Raw genomic sequence first — 22,818 nt, forward strand, 5'->3', positions numbered from 1 at the left:
CTGCACGCCAACCGGCTCAAGCCTCACTTTGCCCGCACGGAGCTGAGCCTGCTGCTAGCTACGGATGATGGGGCCGAAGACGACTCCGAGCCCCTGCCCGACATCCTGAAATACTCTGAGAAAGATGGCTCCATCGAGGGAGTTCCCCTCTCCTCCGCCCTGACCCCCGAACAGCGCCAGGACTGCCAAGAGCTGTTGGGGCAGTTTGCGGACCTGTTTTCGCTCACTCCTGGGGTCACACAGTGGTGTGTCCACGATGTCGACACCGGGGACAGCGCGCCCGTGCGACACAGGGCCTACCGAGTTCCCGACCGGGTCCGGGCCTGCATCCAGTCCGAAGTGCCCAAGATGCTAGCCCTGGGAGTGGTCGAGCCCTCAGACAGTCCCTGGGCCAGTCCAGTTGTCCTGGTCCCTAAAGCCGCCGCCCCCGGCGCCCCTCCAGAACTCCGGTTTTGTGTCGACTACCGGGGACTGAATGCCGTTACCAGGACCGACGCCCACCCCATCTCCCGGGCAGATGAACTGATCGATCGCCTGGGGGCCGCCAGATACCTCAGCACCTTCGACCTCACGGCCGGATATTGGCAGATCGGCCTCACCCCTGGGGCCCAAGAACGATTCGCCTTCTCGACCCCCGATGGCCACTTCCAATTCAAGGTGATGCCCTTCGGCATGAAAAACGCCCCCGCTACCTTCCAGAGACTGGTGAATAGGATGCTAGCGGGGTTAGAAGAGTTCAGTGCCGCATACCTGGACGATATTGCGGTGTACAGCCTCCACTGGAACGAACACTTGAGACACCTCTGGGTGGTCCTGACGGCCCTCCAGCGGGCCGGACTAACAGTAAAAGCAAGCAAGTGCCAGATAGGCCAAGGGTCCGTGACCTATCTGGGGCACCAAGTGGGGAGCGGCAAGGTGGCTCCCCTCCAACCCAAAATTGACGCCATCGTGGCCTGGGAGCCCCCGGTCACCCAGACAGCAGTCCGAGCCTTCCTGGGGCTCACTGGATATTACCGGCGCTTCATAAAGGACTACGGGAGCATTGTGGGGCCCCTCACTGAACTAACCTCCAAAAGACTACCACAGAAGGTGCACTGGACCCCCGAGTGCCAAGCGGCCTTCGAGACTCTAAAGACTGCCATGTGCACCGCCCCTGTGCTCCAGGCCCCCGACTACAGCCGAGAGTTTGTGGTCCAAACCGACGCCTCGGAGCACGGCATCGGGGCGGTCCTGTCGCAAGTCAACCCCGAGGGGGTTGACCAACCTGTGGCCTTCATCAGCCGGCGGCTGCTGGTTCGAGAACAACGATGGAGCACCATAGAAAGAGAAGCCTTCGCCGTCGTGTGGCCCTCAAGAAACTCCGGCCCTACCTCTTCGGCACCCACTTCCGGGTCCAGATCGACCACCGGCCCCTGCGGTGGCTGATGCAGATGCGTGGCGAGAACCCGAAGCTGCTGCGATGGTCCATCTCCCTGCAGGGGATGGACTTCACTGTGGAACATCGCCCTGGCAACGACCACGCCAACGCTGACGGCCTGTCCCGATTCTTCCGCCTCGACGAGGAGAATCCCCAAGAAGATGGGTGACTCTCCCCGCCTTCAGCTGGAGGGGACGTGTGTTGGACCCGGCCTCGTGGCGTGGTCCTACCCCTCCTGCATGGCGGACCCTGGACGACATCGGCCCTCCATCGACCCACTGTCGCCCCACCGGACACTACCCTCAATGAACTCTCGACGAGAGCCGCCCTTGACAAACCCCGGCTCTCCCCCTCTGGAACCCGGCTCGCCCCAACTCTGCAGGTCCGGTCACCACCCCGGGCCACCCTCTCAGGCCCGGCTCCATCTTGGGCCCATCACGTCCCGAGCACGCGGCCTCGGCCCGACCCCGGCCGCGGCCCCAGCGAAGCCCCGACATCGTGGCACCAAGATCAACCCAGGTGATAAAGTGGCCACTTGACGGATCCCGGAGGAGAGGAGTTTCGATGGGCCTCCAGCCGTCCCCGGACGCCTGGTATCGATCGCCCTCCGGCCTCCCTGGGCGCTGGCTCCACCCCCCTGCTGGGTGTCTGGACACCTTCATCCCGGTTCCTCTGACCCCCAGGCGCGAGGGTCCGGACATGACATCAAAGGACTCCAGTCCTATATCTGGGCCAGCCCTGGATCAGGAAATCAGTTGTATCTAGGAGTCGAAGCCCTGCTGACCTCGTTGCGGCTGATCTTGATAAGAACTCTGGAACCTGGAACCTCTGAGCCCTGCTGACGCTGTTGCGGCTCTACCAAGCTGAACCATCCGCTGAGCCCTGCTAACGCTGTCGCGGCTCTACCAAGCTGAACCATCCGCCGAGCCCTGCTGACGCTGTCGCGGCTCTACCAAGCTGAACCATCCGCCGAGCCCTGCTGACGCTGTTGCGGCTCTACCCAGCTGAACCATCCGCCGAGCACTGCTGACGCTGTCGCGGCTCTACCAAGCTGAACCATCCGCCGAGCCCTGCTGACGCTGTCGCGGCTCTACCAAGCTGAACCATCCGCCGAGCCCTGCTGACACTGTCGCGGCTCTACCAAGCTGAACCATCCGCCGAGCCCTGCTGACGCTGTCGCGGCTCTACCAAGCTGAACCATCTTCGGAGCCCTGCTGACGCTGTCGCGGCTCCGGGCACCCCCCAGCTCGAGGATTGAGAGCTGAGCGCAGGGTTTCCTAGTACCAGTTGGTACCGAGACTATCCCGCTACCCCCTTCCCCGGACATTGAAACTTTGTTGGGATCCCACGATCCCCCTGTACATATTGCTGCGGAATCTTGCCTTTATTCTTTATATAAAGACTCTTAAACATACTCTTGTGTGGTGTCTCTCTGTGGTGGTGTGATTGCTCGGCTGTTACGATAGTAGGAGAGGAGCCTGGCCAAGGAGGCCTCTCGACGGCGCTCGGCCAATTCCATACGGAAAGGTGGGTTTCGGGGCGGCAGTCAGACATCTTCTGTCTCCCCTGGAATCGCCTTTCTAACACCTGGAGATCCCTCTGGGTGCCACCGAAAAGTGTCAAGGTATCTCTACATTGCCCCACTACTTGTTATTTTAATTTTAACTTCAGGACATGGGAATTGAGTCTCTGAGTCCTGTAATGGCAGCTGCAACATTTTTCTTCATATCACTGCCAGCCAATCAGACAGCTTAGCTTCTGTGGGACCGAAATGTCCGACAGAGAAAAAAAGCCTTTGCAGCCAAACAGGTCACTCTATTTTTTAATTTGCTATACCATAGGCATCCTGAAGGAGTCCTGTGGGTTTAACTGTCTAGATATCACTATAATTCAAACAAACATTTCTCGATAACGGCTGAACAGACTTACACCAAATAATGAAAAATGGGCTTTCTGCTTAAAGTTCTAACTTTCTGCCACATTTAGTGCAATTCCCTCCAGTTGTTTTTTCTGTTTCGCTTTCCAAAATTTCCTACGGGAATTAACTTGGGAACACAATGTTTTAGAACCCTCTAGTTTTTCTCAGCTGTCACTTGTCGGATCAACACAAAACTTGGGAATGTTTCATTAAGATTTGTCAAATGGCACGCAAGTTATTAGTAAAACAAAAATGCTCTTCCTATGGAAACTCACTAAACAGAGGTTATGTGTGTCCTCGACAGTGCACCCACACCTATGGGTCCGAATGGACCTCATTCCCCAAAAGGGGACCCTCGAGTAAAGAGATCCCTACACCAACTAGATTATAAATTGACGTTAATGGAGTGTTATGCACCGATTTGTGTCTGTCCTTATTGGGAGAGATTTAATGGACTAAGTATTTAGTCAGACTGTCTAAATTCAGTACATAAATTCAAGATGTAGGCAGAATTCTGCACTTGGGGCACTTAACCCGCACAAATGTACACTCAACCCTTTCAGCCCACTCTTGTTGACGACTACAAGTTACACCACTCACATTTGTTCTATGGACAGCGAACTGCGTTCTGTCTTCAGGCACTCAGTCCTTATAAGAGAAAAGAGGCAAAAAGGTGACACCATAAAAGCAAACTTAGCATGCCATTTCAAAGGCTTTACAGCCAGAAGATACAGTCAGTGCAATTTTACCTAGAGATGTCAAGGCATGGTGAATTTCTTTCATTATATTCTTATAAAGTTCCTTCTGCCATTCATGTAACATCTTCCACTCAGCTTCAGGGAAACAGGCAGCGACATCATACAATAATGTTGACGACTAAAGAAAAGAACACGTTGTTAATTCAAGCAAATATTCCCAAACGTATAATTTAATCAAGATATGTTTCAGTAGCCTCAATCTCCTTACGCACACTGCAAATAATCTAGCCTACTCACCTTCAAGAAAATGTTTGCCACTCCTCTTTCCTACACCACATCAAAGTGATTTTATAACCTCAACTAGGAAACCAATCAATTGCCCCAATACAGTTTCAGCATTACATAAGTAACTATAATAATTCTTCCTATTCTCCTGGTCCTTTTGAATTCCATCCTTTGCTATGGAAGCCCAGCCCACTAAACTATATACAACCAAGCAAGTCCACTGCCACTCAATCCGGCATCTTCTTATCCTTTTCTGTAGAGGGTATAACTTGGTCAGTCAGAAAGGAAATCTTGACTGGGTCATTCCATGCCCGCAATGTTACCTCTCATACATGTTCATGTATAGGTAAATGTAATGAAGGGGCCTTTTGCAATTGCCTTAAAAAGGATTAACTGAAGTACTGGGAGTCTCATCTACAGAGAAAACCTCATTGCCCCATAGTCTTGCCAGGAATTCCAGTAGCAGTTCCATATCAATGTACTTTCCCCTCTGATAAGAAGGAACATGTTCGCCTTCCTTTCCAGAGCTAAGAGAAGAACCAGAAGCCTCATGGCTCACTATTTTAGAGAAACGAGGAGGTGTGTTCCCCCTACACTTGTATGACCGGAACACAGCGATATTAGGGGAAGTGACAGGAGAACCCGGAGCCGAGCCTTGGTTACTTCCCTCTGTTCTTGTTCCAGTCATGAAGGTAAGAGAAAGAAACAGGTAGTGACCAAGGGGTACGTAGCTTTTAGCGCTCTCAGTGGGTGGGATTTTACTAACTTCCTGTTCTTTTATCCTTGAGGAAGTGGAATCACGTCAGCCAGGGACAACGGGCAGTTGCAGTACCCACCCAAACTAGTTACTCTATGCAGTTGCAGCCATGCCCAAGCTGTTTACAACACTAGGATGTTGCAGCTGCACACAGCCCAATTACAAGATGTTGTCAGTGGTGGCTACAACCAGGTCAATCACAAGGTGTTAGCAGTGGTGGCTACAACCATGTCAATCACAAGGTGTTGACAGTAGTGGCCAAGCACAAGCCAATCACAACTGAAGCAGTCACAACCATGCACAGGCTGAATATTCTGCTAGCAGTTGGGCCAAGCACAGGCTAAATTCAACATGGGATAACAACCCATCCAGGCCTTAGCAACTGTGGTGACAGGTACCATTACTGAGAGAGTGTAGGGCGGCCTAAACTGCAGAACAGCAGGACAGTCTTTCAGGTCCAGGTCTTTCCAGTCCTCTCCTCTAAGCGCCCTACATACCTGGGACATGCTGCACTTCACTCCACCTCAGAAGACAGGAAGGATTTTAGGCACTTCAGAACTGGTACATAGCTATTCTAGCAAGGGATCCAGACTCAGGTGATGTCCACTCACTGCTGGGAGACTAACTATCAGGCACATACCAGCCCTGGTTGAACAGCAGTCCTCTTATTACTCTGTAGAGCATGGCATCCCTTGACTATAGAGGACCTGGAACTAGAACAACAAAATGGCCTCACTTTTGTACACCAAAATAAAACAGAGGATGTGAATCCCCCATATACACCTGCAGGAATGGTCTGAATTGTATTTACTTTAAAGTGACCTTTCCAGGCTGCTCTTCGGTCACAGCCTTTGCGTAGAGAGATGCTTCTCATAGCTGCGTAGTCTCCAACATGTAGCACCCACAAAGGTACAAAAAAGTTCAAGGTTTCTGCATCTGGCTGTCATCAGAGCCAAACTGAAGGAGTAATCAGAAAGAAAGATAAAAGGGCTAGTCTCACCTGAAGGTTTTCTCCCCTTGGACAACACCGTCTGCAATACCACCCCTCTATTCTACCATCCACCAAATGGCAGCGTTCAGGACGACTATTCAGTAGTTCCTTCCTACCAAAAGGCCTAACCAAATTGTTAAAGGAGCCCACTCTCTACTCCTGACTTTAGTCACCTCACTTCAGCTTCATGAATGTGAGGAATATACTTCCCCTATCTGGGAAAGCAACAATCACCATTATCTTGAGCAATGGCCAGAGCAGGGGTATCTAAAATGTAACCCACAGGACTCCAGTTATCTGGCTCATTCACACACATCATACATCTATGACAAATGCTATGCATATAAACACACACACACAAATATACTTGGAATGTTTATAGTAGAAGTTGGGTATGTTATGCAGATTTGTAGACTGCACTATTACCTGGAAGGGTATCATGGCACTGAACAGGTGTAAGCCTAGCTAACCCTAGGGCCTAGTGGAGCTACTCGAAAGGCCACGCCTTCAGCTACTTGCAGAATTCAAGAGGTGAAGGGGAGGTTCTTATGTGCTGGGTCTGATGGTTTAGTGGACTAATGTGTCCACTATAGGTGCATGTGTTTGACCTCATGGTCACAGGTTCAAATCCTGGCAGGTCCACTCAACCTTTCATCTTTCTGAGGTTGATGAGTACCACGGAGTTGGGTAACAATAAACATTGTTTATTCGGCACCAAGATACCCTTCTGGTTGAACATGCGCTTTACAAATACACCTGTTATGTTAAGTTCAATCAATCAATCAGTTATGGTAGTGGCAGGTCGTTACCCGCTTTAAGATAAGGCTCGACTGCCGGATCCGATTTTTAATGTGCGTTGAGTGTGTGTAAGCAGGAGTACTGATGATTAGAGGTGTAGGGGAGGTTTGTGAAATGTAGGTGCAGCTGTTAAGGTATGCTTGGCCTGTGTTGCGTAGTGCCTTGTATGTGTGGGTGAGCAGTTTGAATTTTGCTCGTTTATGGGGGCCAGTGCATCTCCTTCAGGCGTGGTGGGATGTGAACACAGCATAGGAGGTTGACAGTTGTTCTGGCTGCAGAATTCTGAATGATCTGCGGCCTTTTGGTGAGTTTTTTGTTGTTCCATACATAGAGGGATGTTCTCATTGTCCAGGTTGCTTGTGATGAGGGGTGTGTGACGGTTTTCCGCGTGTTGAATCAGAGTCTTTTGAAAATCTTCCTAATCATCTTCCGTGTATGGAATCATGAGGCAGGGATGACGTTGCATAGGGCAGTCATACCCAGTTTGTTATTAATGACAATCCTGAGGTTCTTCGCGCACATGGGTGTCGGTCTTAGCTCTGTTGGCAACTAGGTGGAGTCCCACAATGAAGTGTTTTTCCCTAAGAACATGACGTTGTTCTTGTTGGAATTCAGTTTTAAACAATTGGTCTTCATCCCGTGGGTCATTTCAGTCATGCAAGTACTAAACTTGATAAGCATTTCACAACCATTGATACCATCGCTACACCATAACCACTATGGTACGCTTCTGGAATTGTTATCAGGGACACCTTAAGGATTTTCTGCACTGTATTTGTTTGGCAATTGTAGTTTTTGACATATTGTTGTACTGGAATGTTAAAATACAAATGTCAATAAAGCGATTTTTTTTTAAATGCAAGCATTAAACTTGATCCGGGTACCGGGTGTTTTATCTGTGAGACAATGAGTTGCATGTCGTCAAATATAGGAGAGGACACTGATGCTGTGAGAGTGGATGATACTCGCTGTAGGGATTCATGTATGCATTGCAGAGGGTGGGGCTCCGGGAGGATCCTTGTGTAACTCCGCAGACGAGGTCAGGGGTGCCCCAGGTGTACTGTACCAGGCTAAATGACTGGGTTCTGCCAGTCAGGAATGAGCAGATCCATCGGAATGTATTATTAGATTCTGATGTTTTGGAGGCTTTGGATGAGGACAGGGCAGGAAATCATACCAAACGCTATAGAGGGTCAACATCCACAAGTGGAATTATGCACAAGTGGGGCAGATCTGGTCACAACTTTGTTTTAACAAAAAAATAAAGCTTCCACCACTACTCTATGTGCTAAACACATGATAGGGACAATAGTCCACTGTGCCAATTAGGGTACACTTAGTGCGCCTGTTTAGGTCACAGGACAAATCCAAGACATTACTTATGTCACGACAGGCCTACGTCGCTGCGTGAACACTAGATTAGAATGACGCCAAGGCCAAAATCAAAAATCTCAATATCACATACATGCAGATGGGCACTCAAGGCAGGGCAACATGAGTGCACACCAAGTAAGGGACTTTCCTAACCCAAACCACCTTGCATGCGTTAGGTGGATTTCTTGATTAGGTTGGCTACATGAGTTAATAATTGCTCAATTTGGATTCCTGGTTGTGGGATGTTTCTTCATTTGATATTACTGCACCCGATGGGTTTTCTGAGGACAGTGTCTTTAGGAATATGTTCCCTTAAGTACTTGCAGATATTGGGGTGGAAACATCTGTTTCCCTGGTAACTACTCATTCCACAGAGGCAGTACGTGGTGGTTTGGTAATGTTGGACCCTAGAATTACCATAGCCAAGTTATTGTCAATTTCTGATGTGAAATTACCATGGTGATATTAATGCAGAATGAGCCCTTAATCAGGACCATAAGATGTGCATAAACACGCCAAAGTTGGCAGCGATGAACACATTTAGAAAAACTGATTAAAATATACATATAATGGGGAAGGGGTCCCAGGGAATGAGGAACACAGAATATAACTCAATACACTAAAGCAATCACATAGACATTGAATCCATTCTCCATGTTTTAATCACAGAGGAGATGTATGACAAATAATGACAATAATCACGTAATAGAGATAGTGGTGGAGCAAGGCCCCAAAGGGGGGGAAGGGGGGGTTGCGTGATATTGTGAGGATGTAGTGATAAGGAAAGGGTAAGGTGAGCGAACAGTCAATACTTTAAACCACAATAAAAATGGTTACATATAATGTACAATAAAGAACAAAAGTACTTTGGATATCAAGTTAAACTGTATCATACTCCACATAGTACAACATATGAACAGTAAGGCCATGGAGTTGACAAAATAGAAAGAACAATGGTTGTCGACGTTTCGACCCTCTTAAATATGCAGGTCCTATTAAATCCTTGCAGCGGGGTCTTCTTCAGGACTGGGGAGTTAGGGCAGACCACCTAATACAATATATATAATGTAAGGTATTATTACGCTAATTAAATAAAGAGTTTAATCATAATTACTTGGGTGGAGGACAGCACACGATGTATTTATAAAATGGAGGGAACATGCACGAATGTGGGGAATTGATTAGTAAGGTGACCCCTAATTCAGGGGTACCTGGAAAAACTGAGATTTGGCATCACCGTGAGTGGTAGCGTGAGCTATGGGCGCTGAAAAACAATGTAAAGCGTCACGTGAAACGGGTGACCTTAATAGACTAAAGCACCGTTAATGGTGACAGCTATTTGGAAATCGGGAACGGTGAAATAAGTGATCCGTTACCAGGTGTGATTGGCATGTCAAATTCGGACTGAATAGCGTTACCGAAGGTATTGGGGGCATGCCATTTAGATCAATACCTGGATTATTACCTTGCTTGGTGCAGTATGAAATCTGAAAAAGATAATAACGGGGACATCCTGTTCGATGTTCCTATAAGAAATAAATAAACATAGGTCCAACAAGTTGATGTATGCCGGGCCCCTTACTATCGACAGTAGTAGCGGCAGACGAGTGAATCATAAGTAAACCGGGAGGCACTTACCCCGTCGGTTTAAACAATCGTTCAGAATTCGATGCGTTCGTCAAGTATATCTGTTGTAACAAAAGGAATGGGTAATGTAATTAAAGGGCGCTGCCTACGATCTAGCTTAACCTGAAACCATCGGCGAGTCAGAAACACACGCTTACCGAGGGCTGAATGAATCAGGCACAAAGTCCGCTCGAAACCGCAATGGCGTTTCGGAGCCTGCCGAGTCATTAAGTTGCTCTGGTAACGGGATCACGTGTCCCACACAGTAGCATGAAACTAAACGAAGGACTGGGTTGTTGTTTGGTGGTTGCTAGGAAACCGCTAGCTGGAAAATTACTGAGACCGGGTGGTAGTTGGAAAATAGCGATCAAAGGTTCCACGTGGAAGGAGAGTATTACAAATGAATGCCTGATTTAAATTAAACGAACTTGTTGTATGTGCCCTTTGGGGCCTTGCTCCACCACTATCTCTATTACGTGATTATTGTCATTATTTGTCATACATCTCCTCTGTGATTAAAACATGGAGAATGGATTCAATGTCTATGTGATTGCTTTAGTGTATTGAGTTATATTCTGTGTTCCTCATTCCCTGGGACCCCTTCCCCATTATACGTAACTAACCCAGGTCCCCGGGACTACTTTTGGGTACAACCCCCCCTATTATACCCGATTAAAATATACAGGCAGACAAAGTTTGATGACTTCACTCTACAAACTGATCAATGAAAAATAAACTGTGTCTGTACCAGGTACAATGGGAGGTGGATTTAGAGAGGCACCTTTTCAGGACCAGCTTCTCCATTAAGGCTCACGGGCTGCGCCCCTCTGAAATTCCTACACATTTACATGAAAATATATAAAATAGATCGATGTATTTAGAGATACGATTGTATTAATACTTGATGTATTTAAGTCCGGGCTGTCTGTTTCAGGCTGCCTGCCCCGCCTCACTCTGAAGCACGAGACGGAAGCCAGGCAGCAAATCAGCTTTCTTAACTGTGATGCACAACACAGGGCTTTCTGTTTTAAAGCTGTTCATTGCCATAGTGGTCTAGGGTGGTATGCACTCTATAGGCCAATGACCCAATAAGCATCACTGTTTCGGGCATCGGAGACCTCATCCCTGCATGATTTTAGACCGCAGACGTCCGTCATTTAAAGGCCTAGATCCCACCCTTTTGACATACGTGGGAGTGAATGTAAGCAAATATGATTTGGTGCCTTGTTCTCGGTAATGGTAAGGGTGTGCATGCTAATGTTGTGTTATGTATATTGTGTTGAGGCCCCTTATCATGCTAACCTCCCCCACTGTAACACCCGACGCCCTCACTGCAGATCGCTTGCACCTTTAGAAGTGGAGATGCTGTATTTGTTACCCCTCAAAATGGATCCTTATAAGGAGCAGTATTCTTGTTCCCTTGCAAAGTTGAGTCAAATATCTGAATCAAGCCCAAAGAGAGAGATATGTGCTTACTGTGGAAAATGTGCTTACAGCGAAGAATTCTCTGATGTATGACATTAAAACTGACCCTGTCTTCATGCCCCTAAGTTACTGATGGCAAAAACATGGATTGACTTGCAAACAATGAACGTTAAAAATGTCAAGGAAATGCATTTCAGTGATTTAATTCCTGTTGTACTTCACATGCTTTACTTAATCTTGCATTGCCCAAGAGTAAGCTACTTTATAATGTTGTAGTTTATCTGTATTTGTTTCTGTGCATACATTGAGGCTTGAGCCACGTCAGGTGTTTAGGAGGAACTTTGATTGAGGCCTAGGCGCAAAGGTTGAAGCCAAACAAAGTGCCTGTCAGTGGGTTGGCCTCTCTGCAGAGGACACAGAACAATGGGCTTTAGTTTTGAGTCTCCCACAGTCTTGTTAATGATGATTCATCACTGTCAATAATCGTCAACAAGTAGATCATCTTCATTGTATATTATAGTACACAACGCAGGTTGGGTGTCAATCGTACTTATTAATCGCTTCGTGCCCACATTGTCTGTACTTACTTTGGCAATAGTTGCTTATCTCACTTCAAGCAAAACTTACTACATGACGCTGGCAGTGTTTCTTTCAGATAGGACACTGCAGTTGCAGAATTCTCATTCTGTTCATTGTTTTCTTTGATTTCAGAAGCCAGCTGATTACTTCAGCAATATGTGAATCGATTGATCACATTTTTATCTGGATTTATTCAGCTTCATGACAAGAATCTACCTCTAAGGCAAACTCTTTCATGAGAGTATTGTCCGTGGTGTCCTGCACTTCTTGATTAGTTCTTATACCATTGAATTGCTTGAGTGCTGATGTGCCCCACTTTGTCTTTCAGTTTAGGCACCTCTGTTGTCTCTTTTCCTCTCCTCCGGAGTGATCCAGCCCACGCTACTACTATTTTACGCTGTATACTGGACAGTGCTATAACTAAGGTGAGCCTTTTTTGCCTTCTTCTACATTGAAGTGCCCTTGAAATAATGCCCCTTTCTAGTCCAGAGGAAGACCCCGCTGTAAGGATGAACAACCACGTTCATTGTTTGGGGTCGAAATGTCGACTTTTCATGTATTTGAGACCTGTACTAATTATTTTAAGCATAGCAGCGGACAAGCACATTCTAGACTGACAGGTCTTTTTCATTGTTGTAAATATTGCACATTTTGTATATCTTTGAATGTCCATCCTTCACATCTCCTTCACCTCACAAGCACTACCATGAGCACTTCAGTCACTTTGTCACTATGGAGCAACCTTTGGAACCACAAATGTATGGAGAAGCATATTGAGTTATACTTGTCAATATAAACATTCTGTTGACAACTAAGTTCAACATTGCTTATCTTAGCTTTATACGTTACAGGTTTTGTTTGTAACTTTGTGCTTTTCACATTTAGAAACTCTTTGATCAGTTGGATCCCTGTTGTAGAAAAAACCAAAGGGGATGATGGACGGAGCGTTGACAATACAAACACTCACCCCCAGTCAACTGATCTGGGTTTAATCCATCACCGTTCTTTAGCTCACTCCGCCACCCCAGTTCAGACATGGACGTTAGCAAATTGGTCTGACCCTGTGCCTCATGGGAACAGTCCATCCCTGTTGTATGCCTCATTATTGGCCCATTTCCAACTGATATTGGGTATCCCCTATTGTTACGTAAACAGGTACCCAGGGCCTATGTTTTTTCCCTAAAACTGCATTGAAAACAAAACCCAATTGGCACTCTATGGCCACAGGTCACCAAGGGCACTGTGACCACGGAAGGCTTCTAAGGGATGCAGCACTTATTATGCCACCCTTAGAGGCCCTGTACCTTTACACACACACACAACCTTTGCAGGCTGCGTGTTTTGGTGCAGAACAAAGTGAAGAGTCAACATGGCACACATCCGTGTGCCATGCCTACACCCCACTGCCCTGGTATAGATCAGCCACCCCTCTAGCTGGGTGCACTATATCAGTGGTGAGAGTACAGGTGCATGAGCCCTGTACCCCTACAGTGTCTAAGTCAATTCTAAGACATTGGAAGTGTAGTAATGCCATTATGAGTATATGGTGCTGGGAGTTTGTCATTACAAACTCCACAGTACCATAATGGCTTTACTGGAAACTGGGAAGTTTGGTATCAAACTTCTCAGCACATTAAACCCACACTGATGCCAGTGTGGGATTTAATGAAAAATGCACACATAGGCATCTTAGAGATGCCCCCTGAAAAAATGACCTAACACGAGTGTCCAGGCTCAGTGGCTGCTCACCAGCTGTTACCACCAGATATGTTTCTCTGCCCCTTGGTCAAGAGCCTGCTGTTCTCGGGGGTCTGAAACAATGCACATCCTGGGACGAGGTGCCAAGCCTCCTCCCCCAGGATGGGCAGGGTCCACGAAGGGGAAGCTTGCCGCCTTTGGGAGCTTCCACAGGCCTTTTGCTGCTTCCAGCAAATAGCCTCGACCGGTTCAGACCCCCACATTGGGTGGGAGAATCGGCGGAAAACCAAGTGAGGAAGGGAGGTGTGCCCACCTTTGCCAACCCCACCCCCCAGGTGGGGGAGGCGAGGTGAAGCACAACTCTCAGTCCCTGCCATCTTGCAGATGGAGGGGCCCAGCCAACCAAAGAGGCATATGCCCCCTCTCACTGGCGGGTGGCTTTTTAGGAGGTGTACCCACCACAAGGAAGGGACCCCCTGGTCCCAACCTTTTCTTACCTGCAACGCCCCTAAATCTAGTTTTTAGGAGCACGCCAGAACCTTGCCTCCTCAGACCAGAAATGACCAAGAAGAAAAGAAGAAGGACCGAATAGCCGTACTGAAGCTAAGAAGAGGAGGACGCCCACTGTCTTGGCCCCAGCCCTACCGGCCTGTCCCCACCTCGAACCTGCAGAAGTGAAACTCCAGTGTGTCCTGCAGCCAGCAACCTCAAGAAACCAGAGGACCTGCCCTCCCTTCCACAGAAGAGACTTTGTCACTCGTGAACACCAGATTTGTTCACCCACAGACTCTGGCTCCGGCCAAATTCGCAAGTCTACACCACTCTGCACCCGTCAACCACAGCCCGAGTGGCCCAACACCACGAGGAGGTCTCCCTGGCAATCCTGACCCGAGATCTGGAGATCTCTTACCTGCCTCGAATCTCCCAACGAAGCCTGCAGCCTCTTTCTGGAGGGTCCCCACTACCGCGACTGGAATTGATAAAGGAAACCAGATGCCTAAAGACACCCCTGCACCCGAAGTCCCACGATCTTGGGTGGGCCAACCGACGCTGTCCCAGCATCCCCAGGCATCCCAACTTACCTCTCCAACCAGTGGTCACCTCCAGAAGATCTTCGTACTCGAGCCTGGAGTCTTTGTTGAAACTGGAGAAACTCCTTTGAAACCAACAGGGCACCCGATGCCAAAACAGCACCCTGCGCCGCTGCAGGTGTACTTTGAGTGCTAACTCGGACCCCCCCTTGCCCTGAGTCTAACACCAGGAGCTTTGCTTCCACAGTGCAAAGGCCTGCTCGTAAGCAGCCTCCAACCGGAGGCCCCCTATCGACCATTGGATAACATTGGGCCTCAGCACTCTGCACTGGGCCGCCATAGTGCTGCTGAGGGTGCTTTGAGAGTGCATCCTTGACCCTGGGGAACCCTTGTTCTAACCCCAAAAACTCAACCCCAAAGATATGGTGAATTACTGCACATTCCCTGTGCTGGTGTACTGAGTGCTGCCTGGCGCCAAAGCAGGCACTCTTTCACATGATACAAGGGTGCCTGCACTACAGGCAGGATTGTTTTTATGCCGGGTGAGGCACTTTTCTGCACATAAATAATCCTTTGAGGCATGTTCCTCTTTCTAAATGTGCAGCAGAATGCAGCATACGTAGAAAGAGTAAATAAGAGTAGAAATAAATATATTTCTCCTTATTACACTTATTGGGAACGTGTACTATCTTGACGAAATCCCAGGTTTACTAAAGCGTAATCTGGGATTGTGTCAAAATATGTGAGTGATGCATGGGAACACCCATGCTCCACCCATGGAACGCCTTCACAACGCAGAGTAACGCACTGCAGCGATTTGCGATACCTTGTGTTAACCCTCTCTACAGACAGGTAGTTTTGCCATGACACTTTGCTGCCAACAGACTATCAGGAATCGAAGCGCCAAGATACTCCCTGGAGTGGTAGCGCGCTATATAAGTGCCATTTCACTTCACTTCACTTCACTACTCTGGATTTAGAGCTTGCGTCACACTGCGTGATGCAAGGGCAACATAAGCCTTTTGTAAATCTGTACCTCAGTGTTTCCGACACTGACCTACTCTCTTCACCGGACCTTAAGAAGATAAAACAATATTTTAATGAGCACCCTCCAAGCTAGTCTAAAAAGAAACGTTGACTATTTAAACATTTATGAGAGAATTTAAAAGTTTCATATGGAATACTTGACACAGTAGTCACTCCAAACTGCTCCTGCTTCGATTATATTACAGTAATAACGCTGTACGTATTTATTACACAGGTAGAAATGTGTGTAGGGTACACACAGACAGTTACCAGTCCTAGCTCTACATTCTGTTTACTAAGGCAGTCTCGGCATAGTGACAGTCACTGGCAAACCTCGCAGCGCCAGCATAAAATATGTCTCACCTTCTCTGAACTGTCCTGGGACATTTCGCTCCTGCTTTACTTCGAAATTTTTGAAGAGAGCCTCTGTATACACGAGCAACGTAGACCGACAACTGAGCAGGAAGAAGAACCCAGGGGCTCGCTGCTTGTGTCTCTGAGAAGTAGCAGGCAGCACACCAAACTAGAAAAAACAGCGTAGGTAAATAAAACGTTGGCCTCACTGGCGAGCAAAGAATGAGCCCAGGTATACAACTCCTTACTGTATAATAATCAAATTAGCGCCGCTCTGCAAACTGCCTGGTCTGACCTATTGTGTAGGGGGGAGTCGAATATTTTGCACGTACTGGGCATGCGCAGAGCTCAGACGCTGTCCAAGCTTAAAGCTTATTGTAGCACCGAGACCCCTAATTAATGCGCACGTTCGTCACAAGTGACACGCGTCGCGTCGGCTTTACCTGCTCAGGCTCAAAGCCACTACTGTTCATTGGCACTCAGGGCAGACTCTCATTTAAGTCCAGCTCAAAGAAAACACTGAAAAGCTAGAATGTTTTTTTTATAGCCCAAGTGCATATATAAAGTATGGGAACCATGACCCTGAGCAATGCTGCCGGGGTTAGTGAGTGGGGGGCAAGAGTAAAAAAAAACGTGGCTAAAATGAACAAAATATTGTGTAACTATTTTGTTGGTCTTCCGCTTTCAGGTAACTGCACAGATAATAACACACACCTCTTCGATTAAACATAAATGGAAGTTAAAGGAATCAGTGCATTATTTCAAGTTGCAAAATCTCTCGGTTAAGGAGGTAATAGCAGAGGTCTGTATGTGTGACCAGAGAGTCACAGAATTGAATCCTGATTGGCGCAGTGAGGAATAGTGACTTCGAGTATTTTAAGTGCTTCGCTGTCCCAGAATGGGACAGAAAGCACTGTGAATATGTGAGTCAATATTTTAAACTTGCATTACACACACTATGAGTTGTGTAATAACACAATCAGACAAAAATGTGCAAGCATGTTTTGTGTCGAATAAAAGCAGGCACTCCAGATATCAGTTACGAACACCATCATATTATAGCTCAAAAAGAATAACTCATTACCATGAAGCTTATGACTCCATCAATTAAAGCCAATATAGGCACCAAAGCAGCCTTATTTACATTTGTTGATTAACCAAGGACACACAATTAAATGTCTTGCAGGTAGCAGGCATCTAGGTGAGCAGTTTTGTTGTTTGTTTGTTTGTTTAGCTCTTTATTCCTCTCTTGGCTCTTGAGAACAGGAAACACTCTCCTTTTCCCTTTTAGCTGAGGCATCTCAACTTTTGACATCACCCTTTCCAGGGCCTTTTTAGAACAAAAAATAATGGAACTGTTTTTCTTAAAGTAAAAAAAAAGTATGGGCATGTTGTTCCCTTTTGTGCCTGCCCACTTCAACCTCTGACTGTACGTTCTATCTTTCATAAAGTACTTTTTCAGACATACAGCAAAGCAGGTGGTTGGTTGAAAAGGTTAAACAACTTGGTGCCAAGTCACAAAAGTATTTATGAGTATAGGAAATAGAACTACATTCATACTCTTTTGCACACTCTTTACCTGCACTTGTGATCCAGCCCTGAATATTCCAACTTCATATTAGTGAAAATGCAAACAGGGCACCGTCCTTTTTATTTGCAGAACAAGAATCTCTGAATATAGGCGTTTTAGATGCTTTAGGGCCAATTAACAAAGGTATGGAAGAGTAGGTAAATGGTACTACAGGTGTATTACTTTATGCGCTCCAAAATACTTTTGTGAATAGGTCCCTTGGAATTCCACTAATTAAAATATTGCAGAAACACTCAAAGAAGAAACAAGGGATAACAGATTAGAGAATGCAAAAGGCATTAACCTGTTCATAAAAATAAGCTTGACCAAAGAAGGACCAGTTTAATGAAATCTGCCTGGTGGGATGGAGGTTTATAATCTGAAGTTTACCACATTCTGAACATTTTCTTGTGCAGTTGAAAGGCCAGTACTAATAGAGAAGGCAGTTCACGGTCAAACTGCTAAATCTGGAAATGTAATAAAATATAATACTTCAAAATTCCACAAACATATGGATCCTGACCTCTGCGGGCAACAACATTGAAAACCGGTAACACCCTCCCCAAATTGTTTCCATGCACAGACATAGAACAAATTTTTGGGAGTAACACATACATCATAATAGTTTGATAATGTTGCAGTTATACTTTACATGTTTTAATAGCTGAATTGTGTTTTGGGCTTAAAGCTATGAAATATATCCTAATTTATATTGTAAGCTACCAATCACCCACCTTCCAGCATCATCCAAAATATTCTACTGAAAAAAAAGCTCACATAATTCAGAGATTTTGGGAGTTGTGGATTCAAACACCTTAATCAGTAGATGTACATATAGAGTCCAATCTAATGAGTGTGAACAAAAAAAATCAGAGGGAATCTAGAGATCCTTGAAAAATTGTGACAGTATTGGGTTGAGATAGCATAAAATGGCTTAATCGTTATAGCCATGGAAAACTGATCTCGGGGCAACAAAAGAAAGTTGCCCCATGCTGCCCAAAAACTATTACCCTTAAGAGTTGAAGATGTTGCATAGTAGGCCTTTATACCACTCAGTGAGTGCCCAGTGGTTCATGGGAATCTCAAACAATCTCAGGATCTAATTTCTTACGCTAGAAAAACAGTTTCAGTCTTGACTTTTGCTTGCTTCAAAATCCTCTTAAACAAAAATACCCTTTATTCTTTCAGGGCAACACAATTTCTCCACATTTTGCTGCGCTATCCTCAACAACCTTTGGCCCAAGGTCACCCAGAAGTATGCAGTAGTACCTATCCTCAAGACAAGGCATTGCAAGAAATGCAAACTTGCCAGTTCTTGCAGCAACCAAAGATAAACGAAATATGATATTGCAGAGTCAAGCCAAGCAAATAAAATTGCAGGGATACAGACGGCAGAAGATATGAAAAGAAACATTGTATTAGTTTAGTATGCCCTTTCAGAGACAGGGAAAGGTTACTCCACTACTTTATGATGTGAATACGCTTTCTCGGCAGCACGTCAACATTTTCACAAAATGGGAAATGGGAGTCAGTCAGAGTAACTTTCAGATATCCAACATTTTGATCATTACATATTACATTTCAGAATGTGTGTTTTTGAGACATTTAACTTATAAGCGGTGTGGTTCCCGGACCCTCTAGTCCCTTGCAAGTACTCTTGTACCATAGAGAGGGCAATAAAGCAGGAAAAAGAAAAACCAAGCAGTAAAGAGCACAGAGAAAGTTATGGAGATGGAGCCACAGGGCCTGTAGCACTGTCAAAGCACAGTCGGGCCTGAATTATACTTGTTCACGTGATAAGACTAAGGCAAATATACACAAAGATCTGCAACAGTGGCAAATACCTATACATAGCAAATCGTTACTGGTCACTGCAGCCCACAATAATTAACCTATGCTGGGTATGCCTAGTCTGCTACAGCTATACTTTAAAGGCATTTTCAAGATTTGTTAAGCTACTTTAAGGCATAATTGAATACGGACATAATCATGACCTAACTGCTTATAAGCAGCTCACAAAATGTATCACCCAACTGTGCAATATCGAGAGAATATTGGAAGAACCTGAAGTATACACCAAAGGAAGTCTGTTAACTGACATACCTACCCATCTGTCAATAGATAAGGGTGAGAAGACATAGTTATTTGCTGCTGCTAGCTCAGCAGCCATCCAAAAGACACAGATGTTCTCAGCAGATAAAATGTGCCTCCAGATAAAATTAACAAGAAATAGTAAAGTGTGAATCTATGTATGAGTACTTCAATGCAGAAAAAGTGTGCATGATAAACCCTAATATGAGAAACCTCTGTGAACGGGAAGCTCTTGCTATCATATCCGGAGTAACCCTCTATATATCCAGACACGATACTCTTGGGGAGTGGGTTACGCCCTCCACAATAATACAGGCAATATTGCATACTCAGAATGAAGGCTGATCCCAGACTACAAACAAGAGGTATTGTTATCACCTACAGTAATAATAATCAGCAAACAAAGGAAAAAAAACCCTTATGCCATGCCTCCAAACCATCATCAGTGCAGAATGAGCAAAATAACCATAAGTTGCAAACAAAGGAGATCATGCCTGAGGACACTTCTGTATGCCTATCGTAAAAAATTATACCAGAGTCACAAATGGTGGCATACATAGAAGAACAAAAAAATAGAATCCCACTCTCTCAATAACTGGATCCCTCTAGTGATAAGCTATTAGAAAACAGTGGGGATAGCTAAATATTGTGGAAAGCGATGGACAATTCCCTCAACGCACTAATATAGGCAGTGCGCCTGCACACAGACAAGTTGGAAATTCTAATTGACCTACTACAGTTGCTTTAAAACAGTGAAAGGGTGGGATTTTACTTCTAGAGTCTGCTTACCATTCTCCAGAATCCCGTCACAGGTCGACTGGACCTTTTTACCTGTCATAGAATGAATTAGGCAATCTATCCACCAATAGTCAATCAAATTTCAACGATTCCCATTGTTTCCCCCAAAGAACCACCGACTAAGGACTAAGGGCCAGATGTAGGTAGCCCTTTACCGATCGGAATCGGCCGAAAATACCGATTTTCGGCCGTTTCCGATCGGTAAAGGGCTATGGAGATGTAGGGGCACATTTTCGGTAATTTTACCGATTCGATATCATTACCGAATCGGTAAATTTACCGAGTCGGTAATATTTACCGATTCGGTAATGATAACGATTCGGTAAAATTACCGAAAATGCAATGTAGGTAGCCTATGTTCCATCAGCACATGGCTTACAGAATCGGTTTTTTACCATGGAATACAAATCCATGGTAAAAAACCGATTCCTGTGTACATGCACATCTGTGCATGTACACATGTGCCATGTGACAGACAGACGTGCCCTTAGGGCATGTCTGTGTGCCACATTGCACACATGGCCGTTTTGGGGGTGCTAGAGGGTGTCAAAGTGACACCCCCTGCACCCTTGTGAATTCTTTAATTACCGATTCGGTAAATACCGAATCGGTAATGCCTAATCATTCCTATGGGCTTTGAAGCCCATAGGAATGATTAGGCATTACCGATTCGGTATTTACCGAATCGGTAATTATAGAATTGTTAAGGATTCGGTAACGAATCCAGATGTTGGGACCTACATCCCATTTACCGATTTTAAAATACCGAATCGGTAAGATTCGGTATTTCAAAATCGGTAAATGGGATTTACCTACATCGGGCCCTAAGTTTGAAGATTTATTACATAACCAAAAACAACTGAAGGTATAAACACCTCAGCAAAAGGTTCAGAAGATAAACAGGTACTAATACAAACATAACCCTACGGAAAAGTCTCAGACGGCTTATGAATAATACAAGAATCAATTCGAGAATCATCAGGCTAACAAGAATTGCTATAACTTGAGTTCTAGTATGCATTGGAAAGGGTATAAAATCAGGTTAATCACTCCCTACACTATACTAAGTGACATCCCTACTCAACAATAGCCCAACCTAATAAAGGTGTCAGCCGTGGTGACTTCCAAAGAAGTTCACTCACTTTCTCTCTACTTAGTCTAGAGACTCTTCAGTCATAGCTAAGCTCTCTGCCAACCAACCGCTCCCTCTCGCCTCACTGCCCATCTGCTCTGCCTCTCCCCTCGGGGTGCTGTCCCTAATACAAAACCCCACAATGCGGACGACACGCCTTCAGGTACGCCCCTCTCAAAATGTTGGTTTTCAGAATTTTCCATCATGGCACATCTCCATCTTTGTCCGTTAAGACGTCCTTGGGTCCCAGACTCTCCTTCGCTTCAAGTTGCATCCAGGAATTCCTCGGCTACTCCTCCATGTCTGAGTCTAGCATCCTAACACTCATACACTATGGGCCCTTCTACTTTACTGTCTACTTGATCCGGCACCTGCAAAGGAATACATGTGAATCGGCTCACAAATTCTTTAATGTTGCAATTGACTTTAGCTAAAAGCACCTTTCTTCATAAAACATTTCTACGATTTAATGCTAAGCAAAACATTTTCGATCAGGCCTACACAATTTCCATAGACTGGGCCTCTGCACGTTTATAGGCCCAACATCCTAACATGAGCATCTCGTTCGGATCTTAAGCCTCCATCTTTAAAGCAAATACATTTTTCTACTTCAAGCACTTGTATAACGTGTAAAAGGTACACTATGAACTTTAATATAGCAGAACTAAATACATAATGGTGATCTTACTAAAACACCTCCTATTAGTGAAAGGCTTCACGTCAAACGACATTTCTATGTTAGAACGGCATTATTGATTTTCAAAACTCTTAACATTAGCTCTAAATGTATTTCAAATACCGAATACATTAGTCCTCAACCCTACATTACAGTTTGAACACGATTAGTAAGTCCTCTATATATGCGGGTGTTAACTACTTGTACATATGGAACACCCCTACAACATTTTTCTCCTGTTTGGCGCTCTCTCAGTTCCCCCCTTTGATGACCTGTGTCATCACCATCATTACACCATCCCTAAGGGTAAGAACTGAGTTAAACAGAGCTTGTCGCCATTTCCCCTCGCTTGAGCATCTCCAATGCTCTCAAGCTCCGATATTGACTGTCCTGTAAGTTCTCCATTCTTTGCTCTTGTACTCTCATCAATCTTTCCATCCTAGTTGACCTATACCACTTGTACACTCTTACCAAACCCCACAATCCAATCAAATCACACAGGCCACAGCTATGATGAGGGGTTTCAGTACAAACCCAAGGCAACTCCTTCCCAGGTTTGCAAACCAGTTCCCAA

The 22,818-nt window shown here is 45.7% G+C and overlaps 1 protein-coding gene across 3 annotated transcripts in view; it reads right to left on the minus strand.

Moving 5' to 3' along the window:
- LOC144763257 (zinc finger protein 212-like) overlaps window positions 1-16,309 on the minus strand; it is a 111,181-nt gene extending 94,872 nt beyond the window's left edge. Inside the window, exons 1-3 of one of the 3 annotated variants that reach the window (XM_078648698.1) lie at window positions 16,226-16,309; window positions 15,987-16,146; window positions 4,085-4,211 (exon numbers count right to left, since the gene is read on the minus strand). In XM_078648698.1, coding sequence (XP_078504824.1) covers window positions 4,085-4,211; window positions 15,987-16,010 — 151 coding nt within the window. In that variant the 5' untranslated portion in view covers window positions 16,011-16,146; window positions 16,226-16,309. Of the gene's footprint in view, window positions 1-4,084; window positions 4,212-15,986 lie in introns of all 3 variants that reach the window. The other 2 variants (XM_078648697.1, XM_078648699.1) reach the window with 2 other exon arrangements.
- Window positions 16,310-22,818: the final 6,509 nt, after the last annotated feature.

The sequence above is a fragment of the Lissotriton helveticus genome, chromosome 6 (assembly GCF_964261635.1).
Source record: "Lissotriton helveticus chromosome 6, aLisHel1.1, whole genome shotgun sequence".
Taxonomy (NCBI): Eukaryota; Metazoa; Chordata; class Amphibia; order Caudata; family Salamandridae; genus Lissotriton; species Lissotriton helveticus.